Source organism: Salvelinus fontinalis, chromosome 10, assembly GCF_029448725.1.
Source record: "Salvelinus fontinalis isolate EN_2023a chromosome 10, ASM2944872v1, whole genome shotgun sequence".
Lineage (NCBI taxonomy): Eukaryota > Metazoa > Chordata > Actinopteri > Salmoniformes > Salmonidae > Salvelinus > Salvelinus fontinalis.
Genome location: NC_074674.1, coordinates 22,578,110 through 22,603,838, shown reverse-complemented (window position 1 = coordinate 22,603,838; position 25,729 = coordinate 22,578,110). Strand labels below are relative to the sequence as shown.

The following is a 25,729-nucleotide window of genomic DNA, read 5'->3' as shown; positions in this document are numbered from 1 at the left end:
ACACTTCTGACCCACTGGAATTGTGATACAGTGAATTATCAGTAAAATAATCTGTCTGTAAACTATTGTTGGAAAAATGACTTATCATGCACAAAGTAGATGCCCTAACTGACTTGCCAAAACTGTAGTTTAACAAAACATATAGTCCAGTCGAGTGTCACTAGCCAGATGAAGCTAGCTGGCTGCTTATAACGTTAGCTTTGGGCAACAGGGTTACGTAGCTGGCTAGCTATTTATTTTCATGAACTGAAGTTCAGTTTCAATAGGTGAACAAGTGGCTACCTAGCTAATACTTACTCACAAGGATTCCTAAGAATAATGAAAATGACTGCAGTTTCTACTGGTCATTGTTTTCAGGCTGGTTGTATTGGTGCTAGCTAGATACCAAGCTAAAGCTAGCTATCCTAAAAGTTGTGGTCGAACAAATTATGCTTTATTACCAACGCGGTATTATAAACACATAGTTCGTGGCCGGTGTTTGCTTGTTTGCAGACTTTTTTTATACAGCTTTGACAGTGCTACTGTATCTTTTTTGACATGCAAAGACCCAAACGGCGTTCCATAGTATGTATGTCATGAAGCTAATTGCAGTGACGCTACTACTGTCTAACTCCGGTAGGGCAACATCTGACAAATAGTGCACTTGGTAGTGTGTACCGGTGCTCGACCAGTCGGCGAAAGCCAACATCACCCACATCAGAGAACGGTTGATTGTCAATGAATTCCATTATCTTGGCTTTAATGGATTTCGCTTTTGTTGTCTTGCTGAAATGTTCTTACTCTACTGACTGCTCGACTTATTGACTGCTCGATCCACACAGCAGACATTGTGGGCTAAGTTAGGAATGCTGTCTTGAATGTGTAGCGTAACATTTTACGCGGTGTCATTACGTAATGTATCTACGTTATATAGGTATGCACATCAGCTTTGACATCGATTTTGCACATCAGCGTTAAATTAGACATTCCGATATATCGTGCATCCCTATAAACAATAATAAAGTGGCATTATTTAAAGTGGCATTGTTTGAAGTGACTAGTGATCCATTTATTAAAGTGTCCAGTGATTGGGTCTCAATGTAGGCAGCAACCTCTCTGAGTTAGTGATTGCTGTTTAGCAGACTGATGGCCTTGAGATAGAAGCTGTTTTTCAATCGCTTGGTCCCAGCTTTGATGCACATGTACTGACCTCACCTTCTGGATGATAGTGGTGTAAACAGGCAGTGGCTCGGATGGTTATTGTCCTTGATCATCTTTTTGGCCACATCACAGTTTGTCTGTGATGTGTACGCCGAGGAACTTAAAACTTTCCACCTTCTCCACTGCTGTCCCTTCGATATGGATTGGGGGTGCTCCCTCTTCTGTTTCCTGAAGTCCACGATCATCTCCATTGTTTTGTTGAGTGAGAGGTTGTTTTCCTGACACCACACTCCGAGTGCCCTCACCTCCTCCCTGTAGGCTGTCTCGTCGTTGTTGGTGATCAGGTCCACTATTGTTGTCGTCTGCAATCTTGATGATTGAGTTGGAGACGTGCATGGCCATGCAGTCGTGGGTGAACAGGAAGTACAGGAGAGGGCTGAGCACACACCCTTGTGGGGCCCCAGTGTTGAGGGTCAGCGAAGTGGAGATGTTGTTTCCTACCTTCACCACCAGGGGGCAGCCCGTCAAAGTTCAGGACCCAGTTGCACATGGCGGGGTTGAGACCCAGGGCCTCCAGCTTGACGATGAGCTTGGAGGGTACTATGGTGTTGAATGCTGAGCTGTAGTCAATGAAAAGCATTCTTTCATAGGTATTATTTTTGTCCAGATGGGATAGGGCAGTGTGATGGCGATTGCATCATCTGTGGACCTGTATGGTCGGTATGCAAACTGAAGTGGGTCTAGGGTGGCCGGTAAGGTGACGGTGATATGATCCTTGACTCTCTAAGCACATCATAATGACAGAAGTGCTACGAGGCGGTAGTCATTTAGTTCAGTTATCTTTGCCTACTTGGGTACAGGAACGATGGTAGCCATATTGAAGCATGTGGAAATATGGCTGAATTTAAACAATGTAGTTATTCTCTCACCTAGTCTATCGGAGTGCAAGATTGAGATTTATTGATTCTACAAAGCCTTTCACATCTATGTGAAGTGTCAAGGATAAGGGCCAAGGGTAGATATGGAATTGAGCCAGTATGTTGAAAATTCTACAGCAGAAAAATGGCTAGTGTTCTGAGGAGAATGCCTGAAGCACATCTAATGCAATCCTCTCACATGGCAGTGACTCCTCACTGAGAGAGCATTAAGATCGGAGCACCCCTTGGTGCAATGTCAACTGTAGCAGCTGCCTCGCCACAGACCTGACAGACAGCGTGCGTGTGTGTGACACACCGAGTATACTCCTGTATATACTTGTCTGTGAAATGACACTGTCCTCTAGCCATGATGCGGCGCACTACTGCGCCGTACTCTCACTCGCGCTCTATCAAAGCCTCAGCTCCTATCCTAAAATACTGAAATGGACAAGATGTCTAGTTATATTTACACTGTATGAAATGTGCTTCAATGTCAGCCTAATACTCTGAAATGACATGTCTCTCTGCTGAGCTGGAGGTTGCGCAATCACAGTCTCATTGAGGTCTGACCTTGCAGTGAATTGTCCCATGTTTTAAGGAATGGGGTATTTTCTCGTTCTGTGTCATCTGGGAAGGCTATATACTGCAGTGTGATGTGGGTATTGATGTCTGTAGTGAAAATACATGAGTATACAAAACATTAAGAACACCTGCTCTTTCCATGACATCGACTGACCAGATGAATCGAATCAAATTGTATTTGTCACTTGCGCCAAATACAACAGGTATAGATAGACCTTACAGTGAAATGCTTACTTACAAGCCCTTAACCAACAATGCAGTTTTAAGAAAATACCTTTTAAAAAAGAAAGAGATAAGAAAATGAAATAATTAAGGAGCAGCAGTAAATAACAATAGCGGGGCTATATAACAAAGGGTACCGGTTCAGAGTCAATGTGCAGGGGCACCGGTGTCGAGGTAATTGAGGTGAAAGCTATGATTGATCGCTTATTGATGTCACTTGTTAAATCCACTTCAATCAGTGTAGATGAAGGGGAGGAGATGGGCTAAATAAGGATTTTTAAGCCTTGAGACAATTGAGACATGCGTGGGCAAGACAAAATATTTAAGTGCCTATGGTAGTAGGTGCCAGGCGCACCGGTTTGTGCATTTACCCCTAAGATTGAAACATTTCCACGAGTCATGTTTCTCCAAACCTTTTCTTGTGTACATTACTGAACTCCCCTGTTGTGATTCAAAATACCCCACCCTTATGAGTCAGAATAAAAACATGAATGAATGACAGGGTAATATCAAAGTCATCAGATGTTTTACATTTACAAAATACACAGTAGGCTTCCCAATTCTTCCGCACTGTGGCAGTAGGCTAGAGTGCTTCGTCAGACTGGATACTAGTGTTATAACTTCGCAAGCTAAGCCCGGCTAAATAAGAGGATATGATTCGTTAGCAGTTAGCATGACATTTATAGAGCTACTGCACCCGGCACCTGTCAGTTCTTAATTTCCTCCTGAGGCAACCCAGCCAGCATGCTCTTTAAAGGACCCTCGTTGTTTTTATAGATATGATTTATACATTTTTCTCATATTTTCACTTGTCTTATTGATGTACAGTATGTAAAGGGATTTTAACAGTTTCAAAACTACTGTATAAGTACAATGTTTTATTAGTAGTAGACCTACATTGACTGGGATGCTGGATGCTGGCAACCATTAGTCGTACAGATTGTGGAAACGGTGCAGAGGATGGTATGCCAGACAATGTACTAACAGTTGTTTATGAAATGATAGTAGGCCTATATTGTTTACTGTCAAGCAATTGAAGAGCAGTTTTTGGCTGTTCAATATTTATTCGGTGAGCAATAGGCATATTAGTCGGACAAATCAAACTGGCCATCTAATGATTCAGGGAGTGGCTACAGTAGTTTGCATCTGCCTTTGTTTTCATTTAGTAAGTACAGTAGACCTGTCCATCTTTTAAAACTATTTTTAACTAGACCTAGGGCTGTGACGTCATGGGGAAAAAAATACAAAAACACATATATTAAAAAATTATAATATATTTTTTATACACATTTTCACCTTTCATCCGCCCTGTTTCCACTGGCACTTAAAATTAAGGTCAAATTTGAGCTGGCTCGGATGGAATTCTCAAATTCGAACTGGGTCAAGGGAAACCCGGGCTAGCGCAGTTTCACAGCTGCTGCCAGCTCGATTAGAATTTGGGTTAGTGACACCGTTACTATGCAACCACCAAGCTGATCACTGCTGGATGTTGACAACGTTTAGCTAGCTCGTCTGGGCTTGTTGCTGTTAGCTAGCACATGGACAAGCAGTAGTCAGACATGACACAACATAACCGTCAATTACACAGGTATACGGTAATTGTGCCAGCCCTGACTAGACCTATATTTTGTGTGTTCACTGAATATGCTATTTGACTTTCCCCAATAGAATCATCACTTACCTCTTTCTACATGAAAGTCACTGTTAACTGAATTTGCTCACTACCAGCGGTGCAGTATTTTTAGCTTCCTCCGGGTGTAGAATCAGGTCTGCAGCGTTTAATAATCCACAGACAAGGCCCATCTTCGACTAACCAGAGGCACTAATGAGGACTTTTTTCATTATGAATCCATTACTCATGTTGCTGAGACTGCCTGGTCATGTAGTGCTCGGGGGGTTATATGATGTTTAATGGATCCTGCTGGTTGTGGCCTGCTAGGACAGGATTGGCCTATAGGAGATATCTGGTTGGTCACATTGGTTTATATGAGAGACATGGGCTGAGTTTAGACAGGCAGCCTAATTATGATAGTCTTTTTCACTAATTGGTCTTTTGATCAGCATTGAAAAAGATCTGATGTGAAAAGATCTGATGTGATTGGTCAAAATACCAATTAGTGGAAAAATATCAGAATTGGGCTGCGTGTGTTAACGCAGCCATGGTGGGTCACATTGGCCTATAGGAGATTATCTGGTGGTACCTTCTGTGGCAGATTGGCCAGATTGGCCTATAGGGGAAGATCTGGTGGGTCACATTGACCTATAGGAGAGATCTGGGCCTCTAGAATTGGGTTATGTGGACTTGCAAAGCTCTAGGTAGACGTTCCCCACAGATGTAGGGTCACCTTATTCTGCTCCAGCCCTAGCCTTCCCTTAGGGGGAAATGGCATCTAGGGCAACTTCATCATACTCCAGGTGCTAACCTATATCAATCTAAGAACGAGGGAAAAAAGTGTTGAAGAGTTTCCATGTCTTTAATGTTTTTCTTTTAGTGTGTACTGGAAGTCTTTTTGTGGATGTGAGTGATGTATTAGTGCAGTGAAATGTCAAGTGCATCTTAAGTAGCTACGATTACATCTGGCATGTTTCCTTAGACAATAAAGCACTCTGACTGACTCGCTGGCTGACAAAGAGGCTTTGTTGCCTCTTTCTCACCAGTTTAGATGTCTAACCTCTTACTGTCTGTGTTTTTATAGCTGCAGGACGAGCAACAGAAAAAGCCTGATAGGAAGTGGTCAGTCTTCGGCGCTTCCGCGACCTCACTCCCCCCTCTCATCGCATACAGGTAAGGCTTGTCTATGTGTGAATAATTGTTGTACTGTACAGTACAGGCATCTGTTTTGATGGGTGTGTGTGAAGTGCCCGATTGAGTTAAAGACAGAATGAATGTTGTTGTGCTTGCAAAGAGGCTTTGGTTGGCCAGTGTGTTCTACCCCTGAATGAAGGCCATTGTCTGTGGGTAAATGCAGAAGCAGTCTGGAAAAGACACTCTTCAGAAGTGCAATCTATTTCTGATTCATTAGCCACCCACAAGATCCTCCTCTGTCTCGCTCTCTCTGTAGACCTTTACCACAACACACTGTCTGAAATGTTAGCAACCTGTCTTCTACAACAAAAGTGACAAACTAGCTGTTTCTGCAAAAAATCTTTTCCAATTATTTTTTATTATAATGGCAAATGCTTTCATTGAAACCGATTTCAAAGGAGGATGGGATCTGAAAATAATGTAAGACGATGTGAAATACAGCACATCTCTCTGATGGTACAACTATTTTAGTAAAATTTTGGTTGTAGCCTGGTGTCCAGACGCAAGTGAGTCTAGGCTACTTTGGTCCAATCTGTAAACTGAAGGCAGTCTAACTGCATTATTTCAGAATCATACTTAAAAACATTCTGACAGTGTAGTGAAAAATAATAAATCAGCACATTATAGTTGGGTTGCACATAAGGCAAAAGCAGGCTGAGTAAATGATAGGCTTTTCGTGGTACAGCCGAAGACAAGTCTCTGATGCCAGTGGTTAAAAAGGGTGAGTGCTCTGTGCTATCGGAGCGCTGGCATTGGAACCAGCAGGGATTGTGATTTGTAATGGTTCAAGAAGTGGCGGGCCTCGTGAAGGAAATGCACAGGGAGGAGAGGGTGGACTTAATCTATTCCAGCCTGGGTGTTTTATTTCCTGACAGGCCAAACACTGATAACGGCCCTCTGTTTGCGTAGTCAGACATTCTTGCCTTGCTAGAGAGCTCATTCCTTAAGATGAACTATGTGAGAATTAGTGACGGTAATGACAGGGCTGAACTATGGGAGAATTTCACTGGCTGGCACGGACGTATTGCAAGTACATGTACATTTGGTAAGAGCGTTGTTTCCAGTTGTCATGTTAGTTGCAGTGGTTGTCACCGTTTTGGCATTTAGGTGATGGCAAAGCTGGAGTGTGTGCCTACAGTACCCATTTTACTTTGACATATTGTTCACTGCTCTTTTCTTCAGTAAAATAAACTCAGCAAAAAAAGAAACGTCCTCTCACTGTCAACTGCGTTTATTTTCAGCAAACTTAACATGTGTAAATATTTGTATGAACATAACAAGATTCGACAACTGAGACATAAACTGAACAAGTTCCACAGACATGTGACTAACAGAAATTGAATATTGTGTCCCTGAACAAAGGGGGGGTCAAAATCAAAAGTAACAGTCAGTATCTGCTGTGGCCACCAGCTGCATAAAGTACTGCAGTGCATCTCCTCCTCATGGACTGCACCAGATTTGCCAGTTCTTGCTGTGAGATGTTACCCCACTCTTCCACCAAGGAACCTGCAAGTTCCCATACATTTAAGGGCTAGGGGGGAATGGCCCTAGCCCTTATCCTCCGATCCAACAGGTCCCAGACGTGCTCAATGGGATTGAGATCCGGTGTCTTCGCTAGCCATGGCAGAACACTGACATTCCTGTCTTGCAGGAAATCACGAGCAGTATGACTGGTGGCATTGTCATGCTGGAGGGTCATGTCAGGATGAGCCTGCAGGAAGGGTACCACATGAGGGAGGAGGATGTCTTCCCTGTAACGTACAGTGTTGAGATTGCCTGCAATGACAACAAGCTCAGTCCGATGATGCTGTGACACACTGCCGCAGACCATGACGGACCCTCCACCTCCAAATCGATCTCGCTCCAGAGTACAGGCCTTGGTGTAACGCTCATTCCTTCAACGATAAACGTGAATCCGAACATCACCCCTGGTGAGACAAAACCGCGACTCGTCAGTGAAGAGCACTTTTGCCAGTCCTGTCTGGTCCAGCAACGCTTGGTTTGTGCCCGTAGGCGACGTTGTTACCGGTGATGTCTGGTGGGGACCTGCCTTACAACAGGCCTACAAGCACTCAGTCCAGCCTCTCTCATTCTATTGCGGACAGTCTGATCACTGATGGAGGGATTGTGCGTTCCTGGTGTAACTCGGGCAGTTGTTGTTGCCATCCTGTACCTGTCCCGCAGGTGTGATGTTCGGATGTACCGATCCTGTGCAGGTGTTGTTACACGTGGTCTGCCACTGCGAGGACAATCAGCTGTCCGTCCTGTCTCCCTGTAGCGCTGTCTTAGGCGTCTCACAATACGTACATTGCAATTTATTGCCCTGTCCATATCTGCAATCCTCATGCCTGCTTGCAGCATGCCTAATGCACGTTCACACAGATGAGCAGGGACCCTGGGAATATTTCTTTTGGTGTTTTTCAGAGTCAGTAGAAAGGCCTATTTAGTGTCCTAAGTTTTCATAACTGTGACCTTAATTGCCTACCGTCTGTAAGCTGTTAGTGTCTTAACGACCATTCCACATGTTCATGAATTGTTTATGGTTCATTGAACAAGCATGGGAAAAAGTGTTTAAACCCTTTACAATGAAGATCTGTGAGGTTATTTGGATTTTTGCGAATTATCTTTGAAAGACAGGGTCCTGAAAAAGGGACGTTTCTTTTTTTGCTGAGTTTAGCTATTAAGAATTCTGGATCGTTAGTGAACGCTTTTTTACGTATGAATTATAAACAGTATTTGGTTTAGATTAAGTCTGCTCAGCGTACTCTATTACGACTGCTACTGTTTAAATAAGCACTCCTGGTATCTTTTCTCTAAACACACAAAATTCATCTAAATTATTCTGTCTCTACATTGCTATTAGAATTTGATTATACAGGATTAATCTCAAATAATGGACTTGACCTCCATCTGGATTGGGTTAAGTGTTCCTTTTCCTCAGGTGTATTCTATCCCATTCTGGTGATTATTTATTAACGCTCATCAGCTGTGATTAAATTACACCACAATTAAACAGGTGACATTCATCACCATCTAACTAGCCTCGTTCTGTTCCCCAGTACCACCATTGTTACCCCAGTACCGCAAAGCCTTTTTGCTATCGTCAGACTCGTCACAGGGGTTGAACATCTTTGGCCTAAGTTAATTAACTGTTTACTCCCCCCTTCGGCTACAGAGTTAATTATGTCTAATTAACGTTGAACCGATGGTTGGTTCTTAACCTTATCGGTGAGTGAACACAAAGCCTAATTGCTGTCGTTGGGGTAAGCCCCGCAGTTTGATGTGTTGAATAGCCTGAGGCAGTAGCCACAAAACTGTAGGACTGTGGGTAATAAGTGCATGCTGTCCATATGGATGGTGGGTTGGAGGGATAGAGGAATAATTTGAAGGGCTGCCCTGGTAGAGGACGCTTCAGGCTCCACTATGGGACATTAAGGTCTGCAATAAAACCCCAAGACCCCGAATATTCGCGTCTGTTAGCTAAGGGCCTTATACTATCACCTTATGGATGGCAGAAAATGTGTATTTTATAGCCAGATGTCTTCACCCAGACTGTCTTTGTTTGTAAGCGCCATTTCATTTACATAGCTATTTAGAATACGGTATTAGCCTATAGGCTACTCTTACAGTAGATTGTATTGTCCCTGTACACATGTAGCCCACAGGTCTTTATTCCACATTCAATCCATACATTTTTTATAATTAGTTTTAATCAGCATGCTAGTGCTAGACAGGTAGTGTACCTTTCATAGAGTACAGTACCTGTCATGCATTTGTAATGCCTTACAACTAGCACATTTGTAAAGCAAATCAGAAGTCCATTCTTCCCCTAGCTCCTTGAGCTGAACGTACTGTACGCTGCTGCCTCGTAGCTTTCAGATGTTTGATATTCAGCTATTTTGTGTGTGCTGCTTTTACAACACATGAAAACCAGCTGCCATTGAAATAAATTGTCTTTGTCTGTTGAGATATTCCTCTGTCTACAAAGACCTTTTTTATTTTATTTTATTTTTTAAGATGGGTAATTTCACATTTCTTTTTGCTTTTTGACTGACACCTAGTGGGGGGGTGAAAATTGAATTATTCATTGGTTGGGACAATTGCACGTAAACATTTTATTGTAATTTTAAATAAGTAAACGTTTTTTTTGTGTGGCATTTCTTGTGTGTCTCCTGATGAATCGAAGCCGATGTAGATTGTTAATATTATGTAGTTACTGATTCAAGCAGAGCAGTCCCATTTGAGAGGCTTTCAGTCTTCCTAGATTAAGCTCCATCAGATAAGAGACAAGGAAGCACAATAAAATCAAAAGATGCAGTATAAAGTACAATAGCTAGTAAATTGATGAAAAAATTTAATTTATCTATGCTGGTTTATTAGACTTTCTATGGTTTTTCATATCAATAAATCGATGTAACACAGTGCTTAGACCAACTCCCAATTTGGTATAGGTTTGATTCTATGCTCTAGGCTTATTATTATTATTAACTTCATTAATTTCAAATGCTTTTATTTCAGGTTTATGATTTTTTTGAATTTTTTTACTTCTAATCTTCCCTTGTTTCTCTGCTTTTCCTCTGAACAACAGGAACGAGTCCTCAAGAAAGCCCCAGAAACTTCTCTCCTAGTGCCTCAGCCCACTTCTCCTTTGCACGAAGGTAATAAGGAAATGCATGTTCTTTGAGTGCCTCTGCTCAACTAGCATGCTTGCAAAAAAATGTTTTTTTTGTTTTGTTTAACAATTTCCTGAAAGTAATTCATACTTCAACTCAGTCATAATGTTGCTTTCTCTTGGTAATTATCTGATAGATGGCATAAGAAATGTGGGATACAAAGGAAATACGAATCTTGATAGAAACTGTTTCTAATTATTTTTTTTTACAACAAAACCAAATTGTGGTGCTATTATAGTCTGATGCAGACAGTTAACGGTTCTTTTGAGAAGCGAAGGCAGGATCTCACTGTCTTCTGACTGGCTCTTTATACAGAGATATAAATCACAGGCAGGTTCAAGGGTTCAGTCTTTCACAAATAGCCTGAAAGATTTTTTTGTTCTACCCTCACTCAACACATTTTATTTTTATGATTCACAGTCTTTGCCACAGACCAGGCAGGTAACGTCATGTTAGGCCTCAGTTTGCCTTTCCCAACAATGCAGAGAGGAAGAAAATAGAGGAATAATAGAAAAGTAATAACACGTAATAATAAATACACAATGAGTAACGATAACTTGGCTATATACACGGGGTACCAGTACCGAGTCGATATGCGTGGATACGAGGTTGTTTTGGTATACTGTATACAGTGCCTTCGGAAACTATTCAGACCACTTGACTTTTTCAACATTTTGTTACGTTACAGCCTTATTGTAAAATTGATTTAAAAAAAAAAGTTTTACTAATCAAATCTACACACAATACCCAATAATGACAAACCAAAACTGTTTTTTTGACATTTTTGCAAATTTATTACAAATAAAAAACAGAAATCCCTTATAAATAACTATTCTGACCCTTTGCTATGAGACTCAAAATTAAGGTCAGGTGCATCTTGTTTCCATTTATCATCCTTGAGATGTCTCTAACTTGATTGGAGTCCACCTGAGGTAAATTCAATTGATTGGACATGATTTGGAACGACACACACCTGTCTATATAAGGTTCCACAGTTGACACTCCATGTCGGAGCAAAAAACCATCCATGAGGTCAAAGGAATTGTCCATAGAGTTAAAGGGTCTGAAAACTTATGTAAATGTAATATATATATATATATATTTTTTTACATTTGCGAAAATGTCAAACTGTTTTTGCTTTGTCATTATGGGGTATTGTGTGTAGATTGATGAGGGGGGAAAAAAACATTTAGTCCATTTTAGAATAAGGCTGTAACATATCAAAATGTGGAAAAAGTCAAGGGGTCTGATTACTTTCTGAATGCACTGTACCTAGCCATTATACCTGAATCATGAAAATCCCTTTTGATTCGTTTCTATCTGTCCCTACATGTAATCTCATGTATTATTCCTTTGAGAGTTTGTTTTCTTGTTCAGTGTTATTGGTTAGTGCAAAAATAAGGCATCTTATTACTAGGCGTTGGTTACAGGTAGTAGAGGTCAAGGACACTGCTTCAGTAGGCTATTGAAAAGCGGAATATTTTCTACCTTTTCCATCAGATAAGTGAAGGTTGCATATGACATGCCTCTGATCATTACTGCACATAGATCAAAGGTCACACAGAACCTTTGATTTTTAGGCCTTTGCAAATTTTACTTTGTATATTTTAATCATAAGCTCAGTCAAATAAGGGCAGTTATGTTATGTACAATCCTGGATATTTGAGTATTCTTGTTTTGAATATCATTCATAGGTATTGTAATATACTGTTCATAACTACAGTTCTCATTCCTGATTAGTATGGATGGGTTTAGGGATGGGTTCAAAGTTAATGGTGACATCTGCCTCGTTCTATCTCTGTTTGTGTGTTTGAGAAGGACTGATGGACGACGCTGGTCTTTGGCATCTCTGCCCTCATCTGGCTATGGCACCAATACACCCAGCTCCACTGTCTCTGTACGTACCATACCTTACCACTCACTTTGCTACAAACACTTAAGAATCAACTCAATGAGTTATTACATGTGTTAGCTAGATTTAAAAAAAGCAATGACAAAAAGGTTGTTAAACCTAAACCCCTTCACATACAATATACCGATGGAAAACCCTTTCCATCCTGCCCCCAAAAAATACAGATACCAAATCACTGGAAATGTAAGAATTCATTTGAATAAAGATGTTTCAATGTGAAATGATAATTTGATAGACTGCCTCTAGTCTGTTCTTCAGTGACCGGTGCTGTACTGTAGGCTATTGGAAGTCAGATGAGGGGTGAACAGATACTCCTGCTAGTGTCTCCCAGGTTGACTCAGACCACCAGAAATGTGTTTAGGGCCAGCAGATTTCTTTTAGGGAGTAAACATGGCGCTGACACAAAGCCAACAGCTATGCCCCACACATAAACAAACACACACACGGCAACGTGTCCGTGGCCACGCACTCTTGCACACACATACAGAAACACACGCACATAATCACCCACACCTCTGATCTGTGTACTGACAAAGTCAAATCACACAGGCAGGAAATGGTCAACTCTGAAACCTATGCGTCACACTCACACGCAGGATTGACCACACACACAAGCCAAGTAAGCACGCCTCCACACACAAAGTAACGGGTTGTTTGTTTACGGCCATGTTTTATGAGGACATTCATTTAGAGTTGATAAATACTTGATGTTTTGTTGGAGGCTGGTGAGGATTACTGTTAGAGAATTTACTATAGAGAAGGATTGACTGACAACTGTGTTTGTCCAGGCTATGTTTACACATCTGGTTGCTAAGGGTCTTTGCAGCTCACTTGAAGATGAATCCTTTTTGGATTTTATTTCAGAACAATGTGTTGATACGAAAAGGGAAAGTTCACAGTAATTTGTTAGCTTTCATGTACCGTCACAACTATTTCAGCACCAATACGATTCAGTCCTTCGTTTTCAAGACACTGTAAAAGGGAATTGGTACCGTAATGAACATGTGCCCAATCAATTGAACACAGCAGTCAGAAAAAGCACAAACTCTCCTGGTAACTGCCATTCTCTCGTGCAACGACGTCAATCAAAGCGTTAGCCTCTCGTTCTTCTTTTTATCTTTTCTCGTTCAATGTATATTCATTTCATTTCCAGTCGTCCTGTTCATCACAGGAGAAGCTTCACCAGCTGCCCTTCCAGCCCACGCCGGACGAGCTGCACTTCCTCTCCAAGCACTTCTGCACCGAGAGCATCGCTGGGGATGACCGACGGAGGGGGACCGCGCCCATGCGACCCCGCTCGCGCAGTCTCAGGTACGTACGAAGGCCCGGCAAGGTCACACACCTTTATAGATGCCGGGGATAACGGCCGCTGAAAAGTATCCTCCTTTTATATACTTTTATGTGAATAGTTTTCAAATGAGATTTGATTCAAACTATATCAATGTATTTGTGCTGTAAGATATGTGTTGTAATATAATGACTGATCATTCCTTTGTATTTCTATGTGTTTGCAGCCCTGGAAGATCCCCATCCTGTTGTGATCATGAGATTATTATGATGAACCATGTCTACAAGGAACGCTTTCCTAAGGTCAGGAGCCAACTGAGTTAGATCTAGAATGTCGTATTGCCTTCAAGCTAGAATCCTTAATTGAAACAATAACAAATTGAACCCCCCCCCGCATGTTTCGCTAAAAACGCTAAGGGATGGGGCTGAAGAAATGTAACCACTCTCAAATTCATAGACAGAGCTATGAATGCAAGTACTGACCTTCCATAATATCAAATGTATAGTTTGAACCATGTTTTGAGGCTATACAGTGTTTGTTTACATTTACCGTGTTTACCTTTTTTTCAATCTTATATTTGGGGATCTAATGGTATACGACAGTTGAACTAAGCGCATGAGGCATTTCTAAGTTATATTATTCAAGAATCAATGGGTATATATCATTAATTTCTAGGTCCAAAAATGGATGTAACATCTAAGGATTCTAGCATTAGCAATGGTTATTTGTTATCAAAACAAATGCTAATGTATTAACAGTTGTTGCTGAGAGTTGGTCTTTTTCACCCACAGTTCTTTTCCACCTTTGAACCTTTTCACCCTCTCTCAACACATTCTCTACTTGTAACCCTTTCCACCCCTCTGTGTCTCTCCAGGCCACGGCCCAGATGGAGGAGAGGATCCAGGAGATCATCCGGACGAGCTCCCCGGAGAGCGTGCTGCCGCTGGCGGACGGTGTGCTGGGGTTCGCCCACCACCAGATCATCGAGCTGGTCCGCGACTGCCTGGAGAAGAGCCGCCTGGGCCACATCACATCACGCTACTTTTGTGAGCTCACCGACAAGCTGGAGAGGCTCTTCCAGGAGGTGGGTGACATTTTGGGTACATCTCAATAGTGTAATAATAATGAATGTAATACAAAGTTGTTTTTTTCCCCTTGTGTCCTCTACTCTACAATACAAAACCTGGATTAATGAAGGAAAGGAGATGAGGAAAGTGTGTAGTGTAGAGTGTGGTGCCACCTGCTATCCATGGGGGATATCACTGGTTAACTTTAGCAGCCACTTTAAAAGACATCAATCTTTTACCGTGGTAATAAGTACACTGTAAGTACAATGTCGGTGTACATTACAGCACAGGACTTTGAAACTATCAAACAGATTCTTTCACCAAAATAATTTGGTTTACAGTGCCCCCTTACTTCTGGTATTGTCATTTTCGTAGCACTATTTCTATTCTGTAACTATTAATAACTTAATGGTGCTTACAGTCCCGAGCACTGAGCAGCTCACAGGTCTGTGTGAAATGTTGAACGAGTGTGTTCTGTTCTCTGTATCTATAGTCCACGTCTCGGTCGGAGAGCCAGGAGGTGAACTTCATCAAAGAGCTGGTAAAGAAGATCCTCATCGTCATCGCCAGGCCGGCGCGCCTGCTGGAATGCCTGGTATGTCTCGCCTAATTGTCGCTAGCTAGCTACCAAGCACATGGCCATGACTTCACAAATTAAACGGCAACTAGGGAAAGGAGTTTTTCCAAGGGACCAAAGTTTTTCCTGACCATGTGGTGTGACTAGGCAAACCACTGAGTCCTAATACTAAGTACGAGTTCTTTCTGGTGGTGACAAAAGTCATATAGATGCAATCCATCCTCCTCTTGCTCCTGCTAGTCCTCATTGTCACAATAACATCACCATCAACTCAGAGAAAAGCCAACAGCACACGGACGATGCCCATTGGAACTAAGAGTTCCCGAAGTAAAACCCGTGTCCCTGTGTTGTCCTCTCCTCAGGAGTTTGATCCAGAGGAGTTTTACCATCTGTTGGAGGCTGCCGAGGGTCACGCCAAAGAGGGCCAGGGCATCAAGACTGACATCCCTCGCTACATCATCAGCCAGCTGGGTCTCACACGGGACCCCCTGGAAGGTACGTCAAGTTTGACTTTTGACCTTTTAGGGAGTAGGTCGGCCGTGCCTAAACCAGGGCTCTCCAACCCTGTTCCTGGAGAACTACCGTCCTGTAGGTTTTTAACTCCAACCCTGTTCCTGGAGAACTACCATCCTGTAGGTTTTCACTCCAACCCTGTACCTGGAGAACTACCATCCTGTAGGTTTTCATTCCAACTCTAATCTAGCTCACTTGATTAATAATTAGCTGGTTAATTAGCTGAATCCGGTTAATTACAACTTGGGTTGGAGCGAAACCTGACGTGAGGATAGTTGTCCAGGAACACGGTTGGAGAGCCCTGGCCTTAACCAAAGTTAGTAGAGGTGCAGCCAAACATCACACGTTCAGAAATGAAAAGAGTGCTTTCTGATGAAAGCTGCAAGGGCTGTGAACTCATTCCAGTGGTGGGCTGCATTGATAAAGGAAGTAATCAAGATGTACATTCCAATTCTTCACCCTTTTCCCGAAGTGTACCCCCTCATGGATTTCAAAGGAATGGAGTGAGGAATATGGTGGAAACTCCCTCCAGCCATGCTTGCACCAATCCAATGATTTTTAAATGCATGAGTGGGGATTGAACGAGTGCAATCTTCTGGAGAAAGGTATAGAATCGTAACGCAGCCATTGTATTGTGGATCATCCAATCACTTGTCATGCTTTGTGTTCTCGAAGTCCCAGCTACATTGATGACCTGATGAAAATATGATAAATATAATTCTATGATGAGAGTATGATCCTGACACAGAATCTAGTTAACCCCAACCAGCTTCATCAGAACACTAAAGCCTACATTTTGAGAAAAGTAGTTTCTCATTTTTATTAACTTGCACGTTCTGTTCCTCGTAAAACTCCCTCTGTAATGTACTGTGATAAAATACTACGATAAATAAATAAAAATCGTAATTATGTTGTGGATATTGGGGTCTTAACGTCTTGGAAGCACTGCTGGAGCAGAACATCTTATCAGATTTTAGAGAAGAATTACTTGTTTTACTGAAGTATAACTAGCACTAGAAGTACTAGCTACCATTTCAGTATCCACAATGACCAAATTATTGCATCAGCATTACAGTAAATATTTTTTGCAAGGCTAATATAACCTGTCAGGCTAGTATTAAACACCAATGAAGAAGGTCTAAGACAAAGGTGATGTAGAGTAACATGTGTCCTGTACCGAACAGACTGCCATCCTAATGACTCTCTCTCTCAATTTAAACCCCAACGTTCATTCTGACTAATTAGAAACGAATGGTCTCCCTATAGAGCTGAAACAGTTCTACACACAGACTGGCTCACTAACCTCCGTCCTCATTTGCCAATGTCTCTCCACTCATTTCCCCTGGGCTTATCCCGTGTGTTTTCCTTGCCCAGTAGCCTGGAGTGTTGGAAGCAGCCTTCTAGGCAGGGACAGATGTTAAGTGGCATTGGAAATGGGTTTAGGGTCTCTGTGGGGACGACCGAACGACCCCCCCCCCCCCCCCCTCCTGATTCGCTACCTCCTGCTGTTCATACATCACTGATGGGAAGGGATGCACACACACGTGCATGTATATATGCACATACACATGCAAGACGCACACACATACGCAAAACACGAACGCACACACATACACTTGAGTGTTCTGGAGTTGTGGTTTTCTTAATGGATGTCCGACATGTGTTGCTGCCACTTCTGGTTTCCACCTCATTTCCTCTCGTTTAGGATTTCTCAGACTCAGCTTATTAGGTGGACAAAGTCAACAGATTGCTCTTTCTTAACTGCCATAAAAAAGAAAGTGTGTTAATATACAGTAATGTCAACTCCCTATAGGCTTTGACTAAATGTTGAGGTGTGTATATATAAGACATCTGGATTTTAAGGTCACTGTTTGGTGTTTGAAGGTGAAAATGCTGAAATTGCAAAGTCGAATGAAATGCTGACATGTTCTTTCTTTCTCTCTCCTACAGAAATTGCTCAGATGACCAGTTATGACAGTGGGATAGCGGAAACACCAGAGACAGATGACTCTGTGAGTATTCAGTATATTTTATTCAAGTTTTTAATTACAGGTTTGATGTATTTCCGTAGAATAAAGTTTCTCTACTCTCGTCCTCCCAGTCCCAGAGTCTGAGCGTGGCCCTACGATCCCGACGAAAGCCCTGCGAGATGGACTTTGAGATGACCAAACTCATCAGCAACGGAGCCTACGGGTGAGAGAAACTTCTCTGGTCTTAGTCAGGACGGTTATGATGGAATCCAAACCTGTTTCAGCTGTCATTTAGGATTTGAATTGGATATGTGATTTGGATTTACTCACATTTTGTACTCATATTTTCAACCTTCAATTCATGGCCCTGTCCTTTTCTGTTCCTAAACCACAAAAAAAGTATATACCGCGGCACTTACATCATGTATTCCCTCTCCTACAGAGCTATGAATGTGGGATTTCAAGCCATCTTTACCACGTTTATGACTAACCGTGTCATTCTTTGTCTGACAGAGTAATGTATGGTTGATTTAACTTAGCCTTTGCTACTTTGTCAGACATATTGTCTCCTCTCTCTCTCTGACAGGGCTGTGTATCTGGTGCGCCATAAGGAGACCAAGCAGCGTTTTGCCATGAAGAAGATCAACAAACAGAACCTGATGCTGAGGAACCAGATCCAGCAGGCCTTCGTGGAGAGAGACATCCTGACCTTCGCTGAGAACCCCTTCGTGGTCTCCATGTACTGCTCCTTCCAGACGCGACGACACCTCTGCATGGTCATGGAGTATGTGGAAGGTAGCTAGTCTTTTCTTATTGTTTATTTTATTTTTTACGGACCCAAAACAGTGGAAGACGGAAAGCTGACACCAGGGGGGGGGGGGGGGATACACTGCTTTAGAAATACTGGTTCATGTTAATGTCCATCCCTATTCTTTATCAAATGCACTTTTTGGGTTGGGATTAATCATTAATAATTAAACATATGTTGAATGTACTTCATTGTAGTATATTTCAATGTCAGAATTAACTCAATAAACCAAGTAACTGTGTCTGTATGCCATTAGGAGGTGACTGTGCCAACCTGCTGAAGAACATGGGTCCCCTGCCTGTGGACATGGCCAGGATGTACTTTGCTGAGACGGTCCTGGCTCTGGAGTACCTCCACAACTATGGCATCGTCCACAGGGATCTCAAACCAGACAAGTCAGTCTCTAATATCTCTATAGTAAATTCAGCTAATGTCACCGAGAAGGTAGATAGATATAGCCTGGTCTCAGATCTGTTAGTGCTGACTTGTGATTTAAAAAATGAATATCTTCTTTCCAACATGTCACACTCACCAAGCAACAACAAATAAAACACCACATGTAAATACACATTGTTCTCTCTCCTATTTTGTCACATTTCTATACTTTTCTTTGCATATCACAATTTAATCCTAACAAGAAATTGAAATACAAATGTTGCGTGTATGGGAGGGCTACAACGAAATTTAAAGAACAAGAAATAAATAGGTAATTAATATTCTGAAATGGTTAAGTTAGTCATAATATAGTTGCCAGCAATTTTTCATTATGTACATTATTTGTATAAATGTACATATTGATTGGTATATTGGTTTTGTATTAATCATTTTGTATCAATACCCATGATTATTATTGACATATTATAAATAAAATCTTCCCCAATTTTCATTCACACCGAGACAACTACAAACTTGGCCCATTTGTTTTCATATTCCTTTATCTTTCCTTTTTAATTAAATTAAAAGATCACCTTTGACAGTGTTCATTGACCGTTTGAGCCGTTCTGCAAATAAGGGTGACTGCTCCTCTTTCCAGTGCCTTAAAATGACCATTTTAACAGAGTTAGTGACCTGAGCATGGAAGTGTTTGGTGTATTTTGACTGATGATCTTACCCTTTTTAAAATTGCCAGTCACTTGAGTGATCGATGTTATTGTGCCAATTGAGCGAGATTTTGTAGATTAGAGAATTGTACAGTCACATAGTCACATGTAGAGGGTTGCAGATGTAATTGCAGGGTACAGTACGTTTCCTGAGCTCCAACAATGCCGGACACTATCTTCTGCCATTGGCATCCATGTTATGGTTTTCTCTCATTCTCTCCCTTCCCCAGTCTGCTGGTGACCTCCATGGGCCACATCAAGTTGACAGACTTTGGGCTGTCCAAGGTAGGCCTGATGAACATGACCACTAACCTGTACGAGGGACACATAGAGAAGGACGCCCGGGAGTTCTCTGATAAACAGGTACATTGTGTGGAGATGATTGACATTCTACCTACAGTATAAGCCAATCTTTCTTGCTCATTTATTTATTTTGGTAATTAAAACAAGACAGCAGAGAGAACCTGACATCTATGGTATCCAGTCTGAACACGGTTCAAAGTGTTCAGAAATTGGATACCAACAGCTTTCAGGTTATTCTTTTTCCTATGTGACAATGTCCAGCCTCAACCTTTCACTAAAATATACTACTATTATAATGTGCCTATACCTGTTGCCTTCTGTCTGTGTCTGCAGGTGTGTGGGACCCCAGAGTACATTGCTCCAGAGGTGATCCTGAGACAGGGCTATGGGAAGCCTGTGGACTGGTGGGCTATGGGCATCATCCTCTATGAGTTCCTGGTCGGCTGCGTACCCTTCTTTGGAGACACACCAGAAGAACTGTTTGGGCAGGTCATCAGCGGTCAGTCTAACTCTCTTCTCTCCTTTTGATTTGACTTATGGGGCGAATCCTAAGTTCCAATGGAGTTGAATTTGCACTTAACATTGACATCAATGCATAACTAAGTAGGACAAAAATATGCAGGCCTTAATGGTATTATCTAATTATTCCGTATGGAATTAGATGGTGCCAATCTTTCCGATTCATTTGGGATTAAGGCATGTAATGCACAAAACAGATGGTGTGTGGGGGGTGTGGATTCAGCTTGACATGAGACATACATTTTTTCTAGTTTTTGATAACTCTATGATAGTTTACAGAGAACCCAAGTGTTCCCTCTATTCTATGTTAATGAATGTGGTGCCATGACAGATTTGGTGTGCTCTCCATCATGGCAGGCCAGAGGAACGCAGTGTTAATTAAAGGGCTCTGAACACACTGAGCTCAATGCCACGCTGCTCAGGCCTGAGGGCCACCATGCATATTCATGCTTCACTCCCAAATTTGATGAAAATGGGAGGGAAATGGCGCCAAAGAGACATCCGTGGAATGGCGCAGTCTATACTGGTGTGGCGTATGCTGCTATTTTTCAACTTTTGCGAACAGGCTACACTTGTCAAACACACATGAACACACAGCCACATGGAGATACACACACAAAACGGGAAAACACAGATGTTTTGATCACATACAGTACCTTCAGAAAATAGTCATACCCCTTGACTTATTTTACATTTTATTGCGTTACAGCCTGAATTGCTTGTTTTTTCTCACACACAGTACCCCATAATGACAAAGTGAGATGTTTTTAGACATTTTTGCTAAATTATTGAAAATTAAATATTTAATTTAAATAAGTATTCCCACCCTTTGCTATGACACTCCAAATTGAGCTCAGGTGCATCCAATTTCCTTTGATCATCCTTGAGATGTCACTACAACTTGATTGGAGTCCACCTGTGGCCAATTCCATTTTTTGGACTTGATTTTAAAAGAAACACACCTGTCTATATAATGTCCCACAGTTGACAGTGCATGTAAAAGCAGAAACTATACTATGAAGTCCAAGGAACTGTCCAAAATAGAATTGTGATGAGTTATCTATCCAGTGGTGGAAAAAGTACTCAATTGTCATACTGGAGTAAAAGTAAAGATACCTTAATCGACAATGACTCAAGTAAAAGTGAAAGTCACCCAGTAAAATACTACTCAAGTAAAAGTCTAAGTATTTGGATTTAAATATACTTAAGTATCAAAAGTAAATGGAATTGTTAAAATTTACTTAAGTATCAAAAGTCAAAGTAAAACTATTTCAAATTCCTTATATTAAGCAAACCAGATGGCACGATTTTCTTTTTTTCTCTTTTTATTGACTGATATCCAGGGGCACACACCAACACTCAGACATAATTTACAAACAAAGCATTTGTTTAGTTATTCCGCCAGATCAGAGGCAGTAGGGATGATCAGGGATGTTCTCTTGATAAGTGTGTGAATTCAACCGTTTTCCTGTCAAAATATAACACGTACTTTTCGATGTCAGGGAAAATGTATCGAGTAAAAAGTAAATTACTTTCTTTAGGAATGTAGAAAAGTAAAGTACAGATACCCAAAGAAACTACTTAAGTACATCAAAGTATTTTTACTTAAGTACTTTACACTACTGCATATATCTGGGGAAGGGTATACAACAATTTCTAGAGTGTTGAAAGTTTCCAAGACCACAGTGGTCATTGGGAAATGGAAAAGATATGGAACTACCCAGACTCTACCCCGACCCTGACCAAACGGGCAAGAAGGACCTTGGTCAGGGAGGTGACCAAGAATCCAATGACCAATCTGACAGAGCTACAGAGTTCCTTGGCTGAGATGGGAGAACCTGCCAGAAGGACAACAGTCTCTACAGCACTTCACCAATCTGGGCTTTATGGGAGAATGGCCAGACGGAAGTCACTCCTCAGAAAAAGGGCACATGACAAAAAGGAACGTGAGAGACTGAGAGCATAAGGCAAAAGATGTTGTGGTCTGATGAGACAAAAATATAACTCTTTGGCCTGAATGCAAAGCCCTGTCTGGAGAAAACCAGGCACACCTCATCACCTGTCTAACACCATCCCGGCCGTGAAACATGGTGGTGGCAGCATCATGCTATGAGGATGGGATGTTTTTCAGCGGCAAGGACTGGGAGAGTGGTAAGGATCGAGGAAAAGATCAATGGAGTCAAATACAGCAAAATCCTTGATGAAAACCTGCTTCAGTGCAAACAACCTTAGACTGGGGCGAAGACTTACGTTTCAACAGGACAATGACCCCAACCATACAGCCAAAGCAAGGCTGGAATGGCTTCAGAACAAAAATGTGAAAGTCCTCGAGTGGCTCAGCCAAAGCCCAAAATTGAATCCCATTTGAAGGTCTGTGGAAAGACTTGAAGATTGCTGTTTACCACCGCTCCCCACCTAACTTAACAGAGCTTGAGAAAATCCGCAAGGAAGGAAGAATGGGAGAAAATCCCCAAATGCAGATGTGCAACGCTGATACAAAAACATACCCAATACGACTTAAAGCTGTAAACGCTGCCAAAGATGCTTCTTGACTCAGGGATGTGAATACTTCTATAAATTCGATATTACGTTTTCAATGAATTTGCTAAAATGTATAAAAACATGTTTTCACTTTGACATTATGGGGTGTGTACATGGGTGAGAATAAAAAAAATATTGAATCAATTTTGAATTCAGCCTGTAACACAACAAAATGTGACCGCCAGTCTCGATTTGGTCTTTTGTAGCAATATTTGAAATGGTGTTCTTTACATCGGACAATTGTTTATGTTAAAATTTTATGTCATACACTACCGTTGAGGAACAATGGGAAAGTAATTCTGCTTTGATAAACTTGTAACCACACTTTTGAGAAAATGGCCCTTGAATGTTTTGGTACCTACTGGAGAGCTCTTCTTTATCTACACCCATTCAGCATCGTTCACAACTTCTTAGGCTTCAGCCCCACCCATCTCTTTAAGGATTCACATGTGAGGCTATGTACTAAACAACTAGCTATTTCAAGACTAAAGGCTGGCTTATACTATGGGTGTACTATGTGTAGTGTGCTCTGGGCGTTCGTATACTCAGAGCGTTGTCAGATAGTCTGTTCGTAAATTCAGAGCGTTTCGCTCTCGGAGCGTTTGGAGCGCACACTGGATGCTCTGGCGGAGGAGAAGGGTTGATTCGAGGGTTCTGACTAACAGCAGTCAAACACCCAAGCTAACTGGCTAACGTTGGCTGACTTGCTAGCTACTTCCAGACACAAATGAGAGAACTCTCTGACCATTTTACTCACTCTAGCAGAACTTGTTAGGCTGTTTTTACAGTGGGGCAAAAAAGTATTTAGTCAGCCACCAATTGTGCAAGTTCTCCCACTTAAAAAGATGAGAGGCCTGTAATTTTCATCATAGGTACACTTCAACTATGACAGACAAAATGAGGAGAAAAAATCCAGAAAATCACATTGTAGGATTTTTGATGAATTTATTTGCAAATTATGGTGGAAAATAAGTATGTTATCTAGAGCGTTGGTGACTGCAACTGTGCTGCTGGCAACAAATTAATGACATTTTTATGCCAACGATTAGTGACACCGGCCATATTCAGTGGGTGTTGAGCGTTCGTAAGTTATTCTGAGCTCTGGCACACTGACGGGAGTGCTCTGAAATCGGAGTAGATGGCCAGAGTGAATTTACCAGCTACGTCTATCGACAGTTGTTGCAGTGACATCAGTTACTTGCATAGTGGAGTCTTTTGTTTGGACTTGTAGCTAGCTAGCAAGCTAAACAATTAATCATAATCCCATATCATAACGTTACAACCCTGCATGAATCTGCAGGTAGATAACCAACCAGGTAAAATTTTAGCTAGCTTACATTAGGCTATAACTAGCAATGCAAATGGCTCAGAGATATGAATAATATTATTACACAGATCATACACGTAACATTAGCTAGCTAGCCAGCCAGCTAACGTTAGCTAGCTAGATAACAGTACACTTTAACTTGAAATAAAAACGACTTTCTGACAAAATGAGAAATGTGTAATATCTGAAAATGTAGCTAGCTAGACTATCTTACCCGTAAACATGGATGAATGCTTCTCCCTCTGTCTCACGGATGCCATGGTTACCCTTAGTTTGAAGTCGTAATCCGGAGACAGGTATTTTATACAACAGTTCTCTTTTTGACTCCGTCTGCATATTTGCAATCAAACGCCAGAATTATCTCCATCTTCTTAGCTATCATACTCTAATTCCACTGCCTTCAAAACTTGGTCCTCCAGAAAGTGGAGAGCAACACTTATGCAGTTCTACTACGTGATGTCTTTCAAAAAAGCAGATTAGAAAGGATTACCTACACGTACTGACCTGCTCATGTTCTAGACAGCAGCGAGCTACATGGCAGACCAATTAGAACTCATCACTCGGCATGTCGAGCCTACACATTATCTCAGCCGATCATGGCTGGCGAGATGGTTGTTGTCTTTTTCTGTGGCTAAACCAACTAGTCTCGTAATTTAATTAATATTTACAGATGGCATGCAAGTTTATTATTAAGGCACATGAAGTTCACATGTTCCAGAAGGCATTTTTGCCTAAAAACGCATTTTGATAATACATTTTCTTTAAATGGCGCTCCTGTGAAGTAGTGATTTGCGACATACGCCTAGTTTCCTGAAACGAGTCACGTGCATAAGTCGAAGAGTATGAATACTTTCTGAAGGCATTCTAATTCTCATTATAAAAATGTTTCAGACCTGGATAATACATATTATTCCAGTACTGGAGAACAGACAATCATGAATTTCATATCTCATCCTTGAGGGAGGGAAGATCGCCAATTTCCACATTCAATGGTGTGAATAACAATATGCCCTTTTGTCTGAGGAAACTCTCAATGACATGCATTAATCAGATTGACTGTGGGACTGTTAACTGTGGCTAACTGCTAACTCAGTATGTGTTGTCTGTGGGGTGTTGTTAATAACTTCTTGCTAACTCCGAATGTGTTGTCTAAGGGATATTGCTAATGGCTAGCTAACTCGGTGTGTGTTTCTATGGGATATTGCTAACGGCTAGTCAACTCAGTTTGTTTTTTTGTGTGGGATATTGTTGCTAACTTCTAGCTAACTCTGTATGTGTTGTCTGTGGGATATTGCTAAGTACTAACTAACTAACGGAGTGTGTTGTCGTTTCCAAGATGAGATCAACTGGCCGGAAGGAGAAGATGCTCCCCCTGCCGACTCCCAGGAACTCATCACCCTGCTACTCAGACAGAACCCTCTGGAGAGGATGGGAACAGGTAGGCACAAGTTGTGCACAACACAT

The 25,729-nt window shown here is 41.6% G+C and overlaps 1 protein-coding gene across 6 annotated transcripts in view; it reads left to right on the top strand.

Moving 5' to 3' along the window:
- LOC129863834 (microtubule-associated serine/threonine-protein kinase 3-like) overlaps window positions 1–25,729 on the top strand; it is a 176,616-nt gene that overhangs the window by 136,606 nt on the left and 14,281 nt on the right. For 5 of the 6 annotated variants that reach the window (XM_055936137.1, XM_055936141.1, XM_055936143.1 and 2 more), the window contains 15 exons: window positions 5,558–5,646; window positions 10,256–10,325; window positions 12,159–12,237; window positions 13,406–13,563; window positions 13,767–13,842; window positions 14,415–14,624; window positions 15,101–15,202; window positions 15,547–15,679; window positions 17,648–17,709; window positions 17,799–17,890; window positions 18,254–18,462; window positions 18,732–18,870; window positions 19,806–19,938; window positions 20,212–20,377; window positions 25,602–25,703. In XM_055936137.1, coding sequence (XP_055792112.1) covers window positions 5,558–5,646; window positions 10,256–10,325; window positions 12,159–12,237; window positions 13,406–13,563; window positions 13,767–13,842; window positions 14,415–14,624; window positions 15,101–15,202; window positions 15,547–15,679; window positions 17,648–17,709; window positions 17,799–17,890; window positions 18,254–18,462; window positions 18,732–18,870; window positions 19,806–19,938; window positions 20,212–20,377; window positions 25,602–25,703 — 1,820 coding nt within the window. The remainder of the gene's footprint in view (window positions 1–5,557; window positions 5,647–10,255; window positions 10,326–12,158; window positions 12,238–13,405; window positions 13,564–13,766; window positions 13,843–14,414; window positions 14,625–15,100; window positions 15,203–15,546; window positions 15,680–17,647; window positions 17,710–17,798; window positions 17,891–18,253; window positions 18,463–18,731; window positions 18,871–19,805; window positions 19,939–20,211; window positions 20,378–25,601; window positions 25,704–25,729) is intronic. The other variant, XM_055936138.1, reaches the window with a different exon arrangement.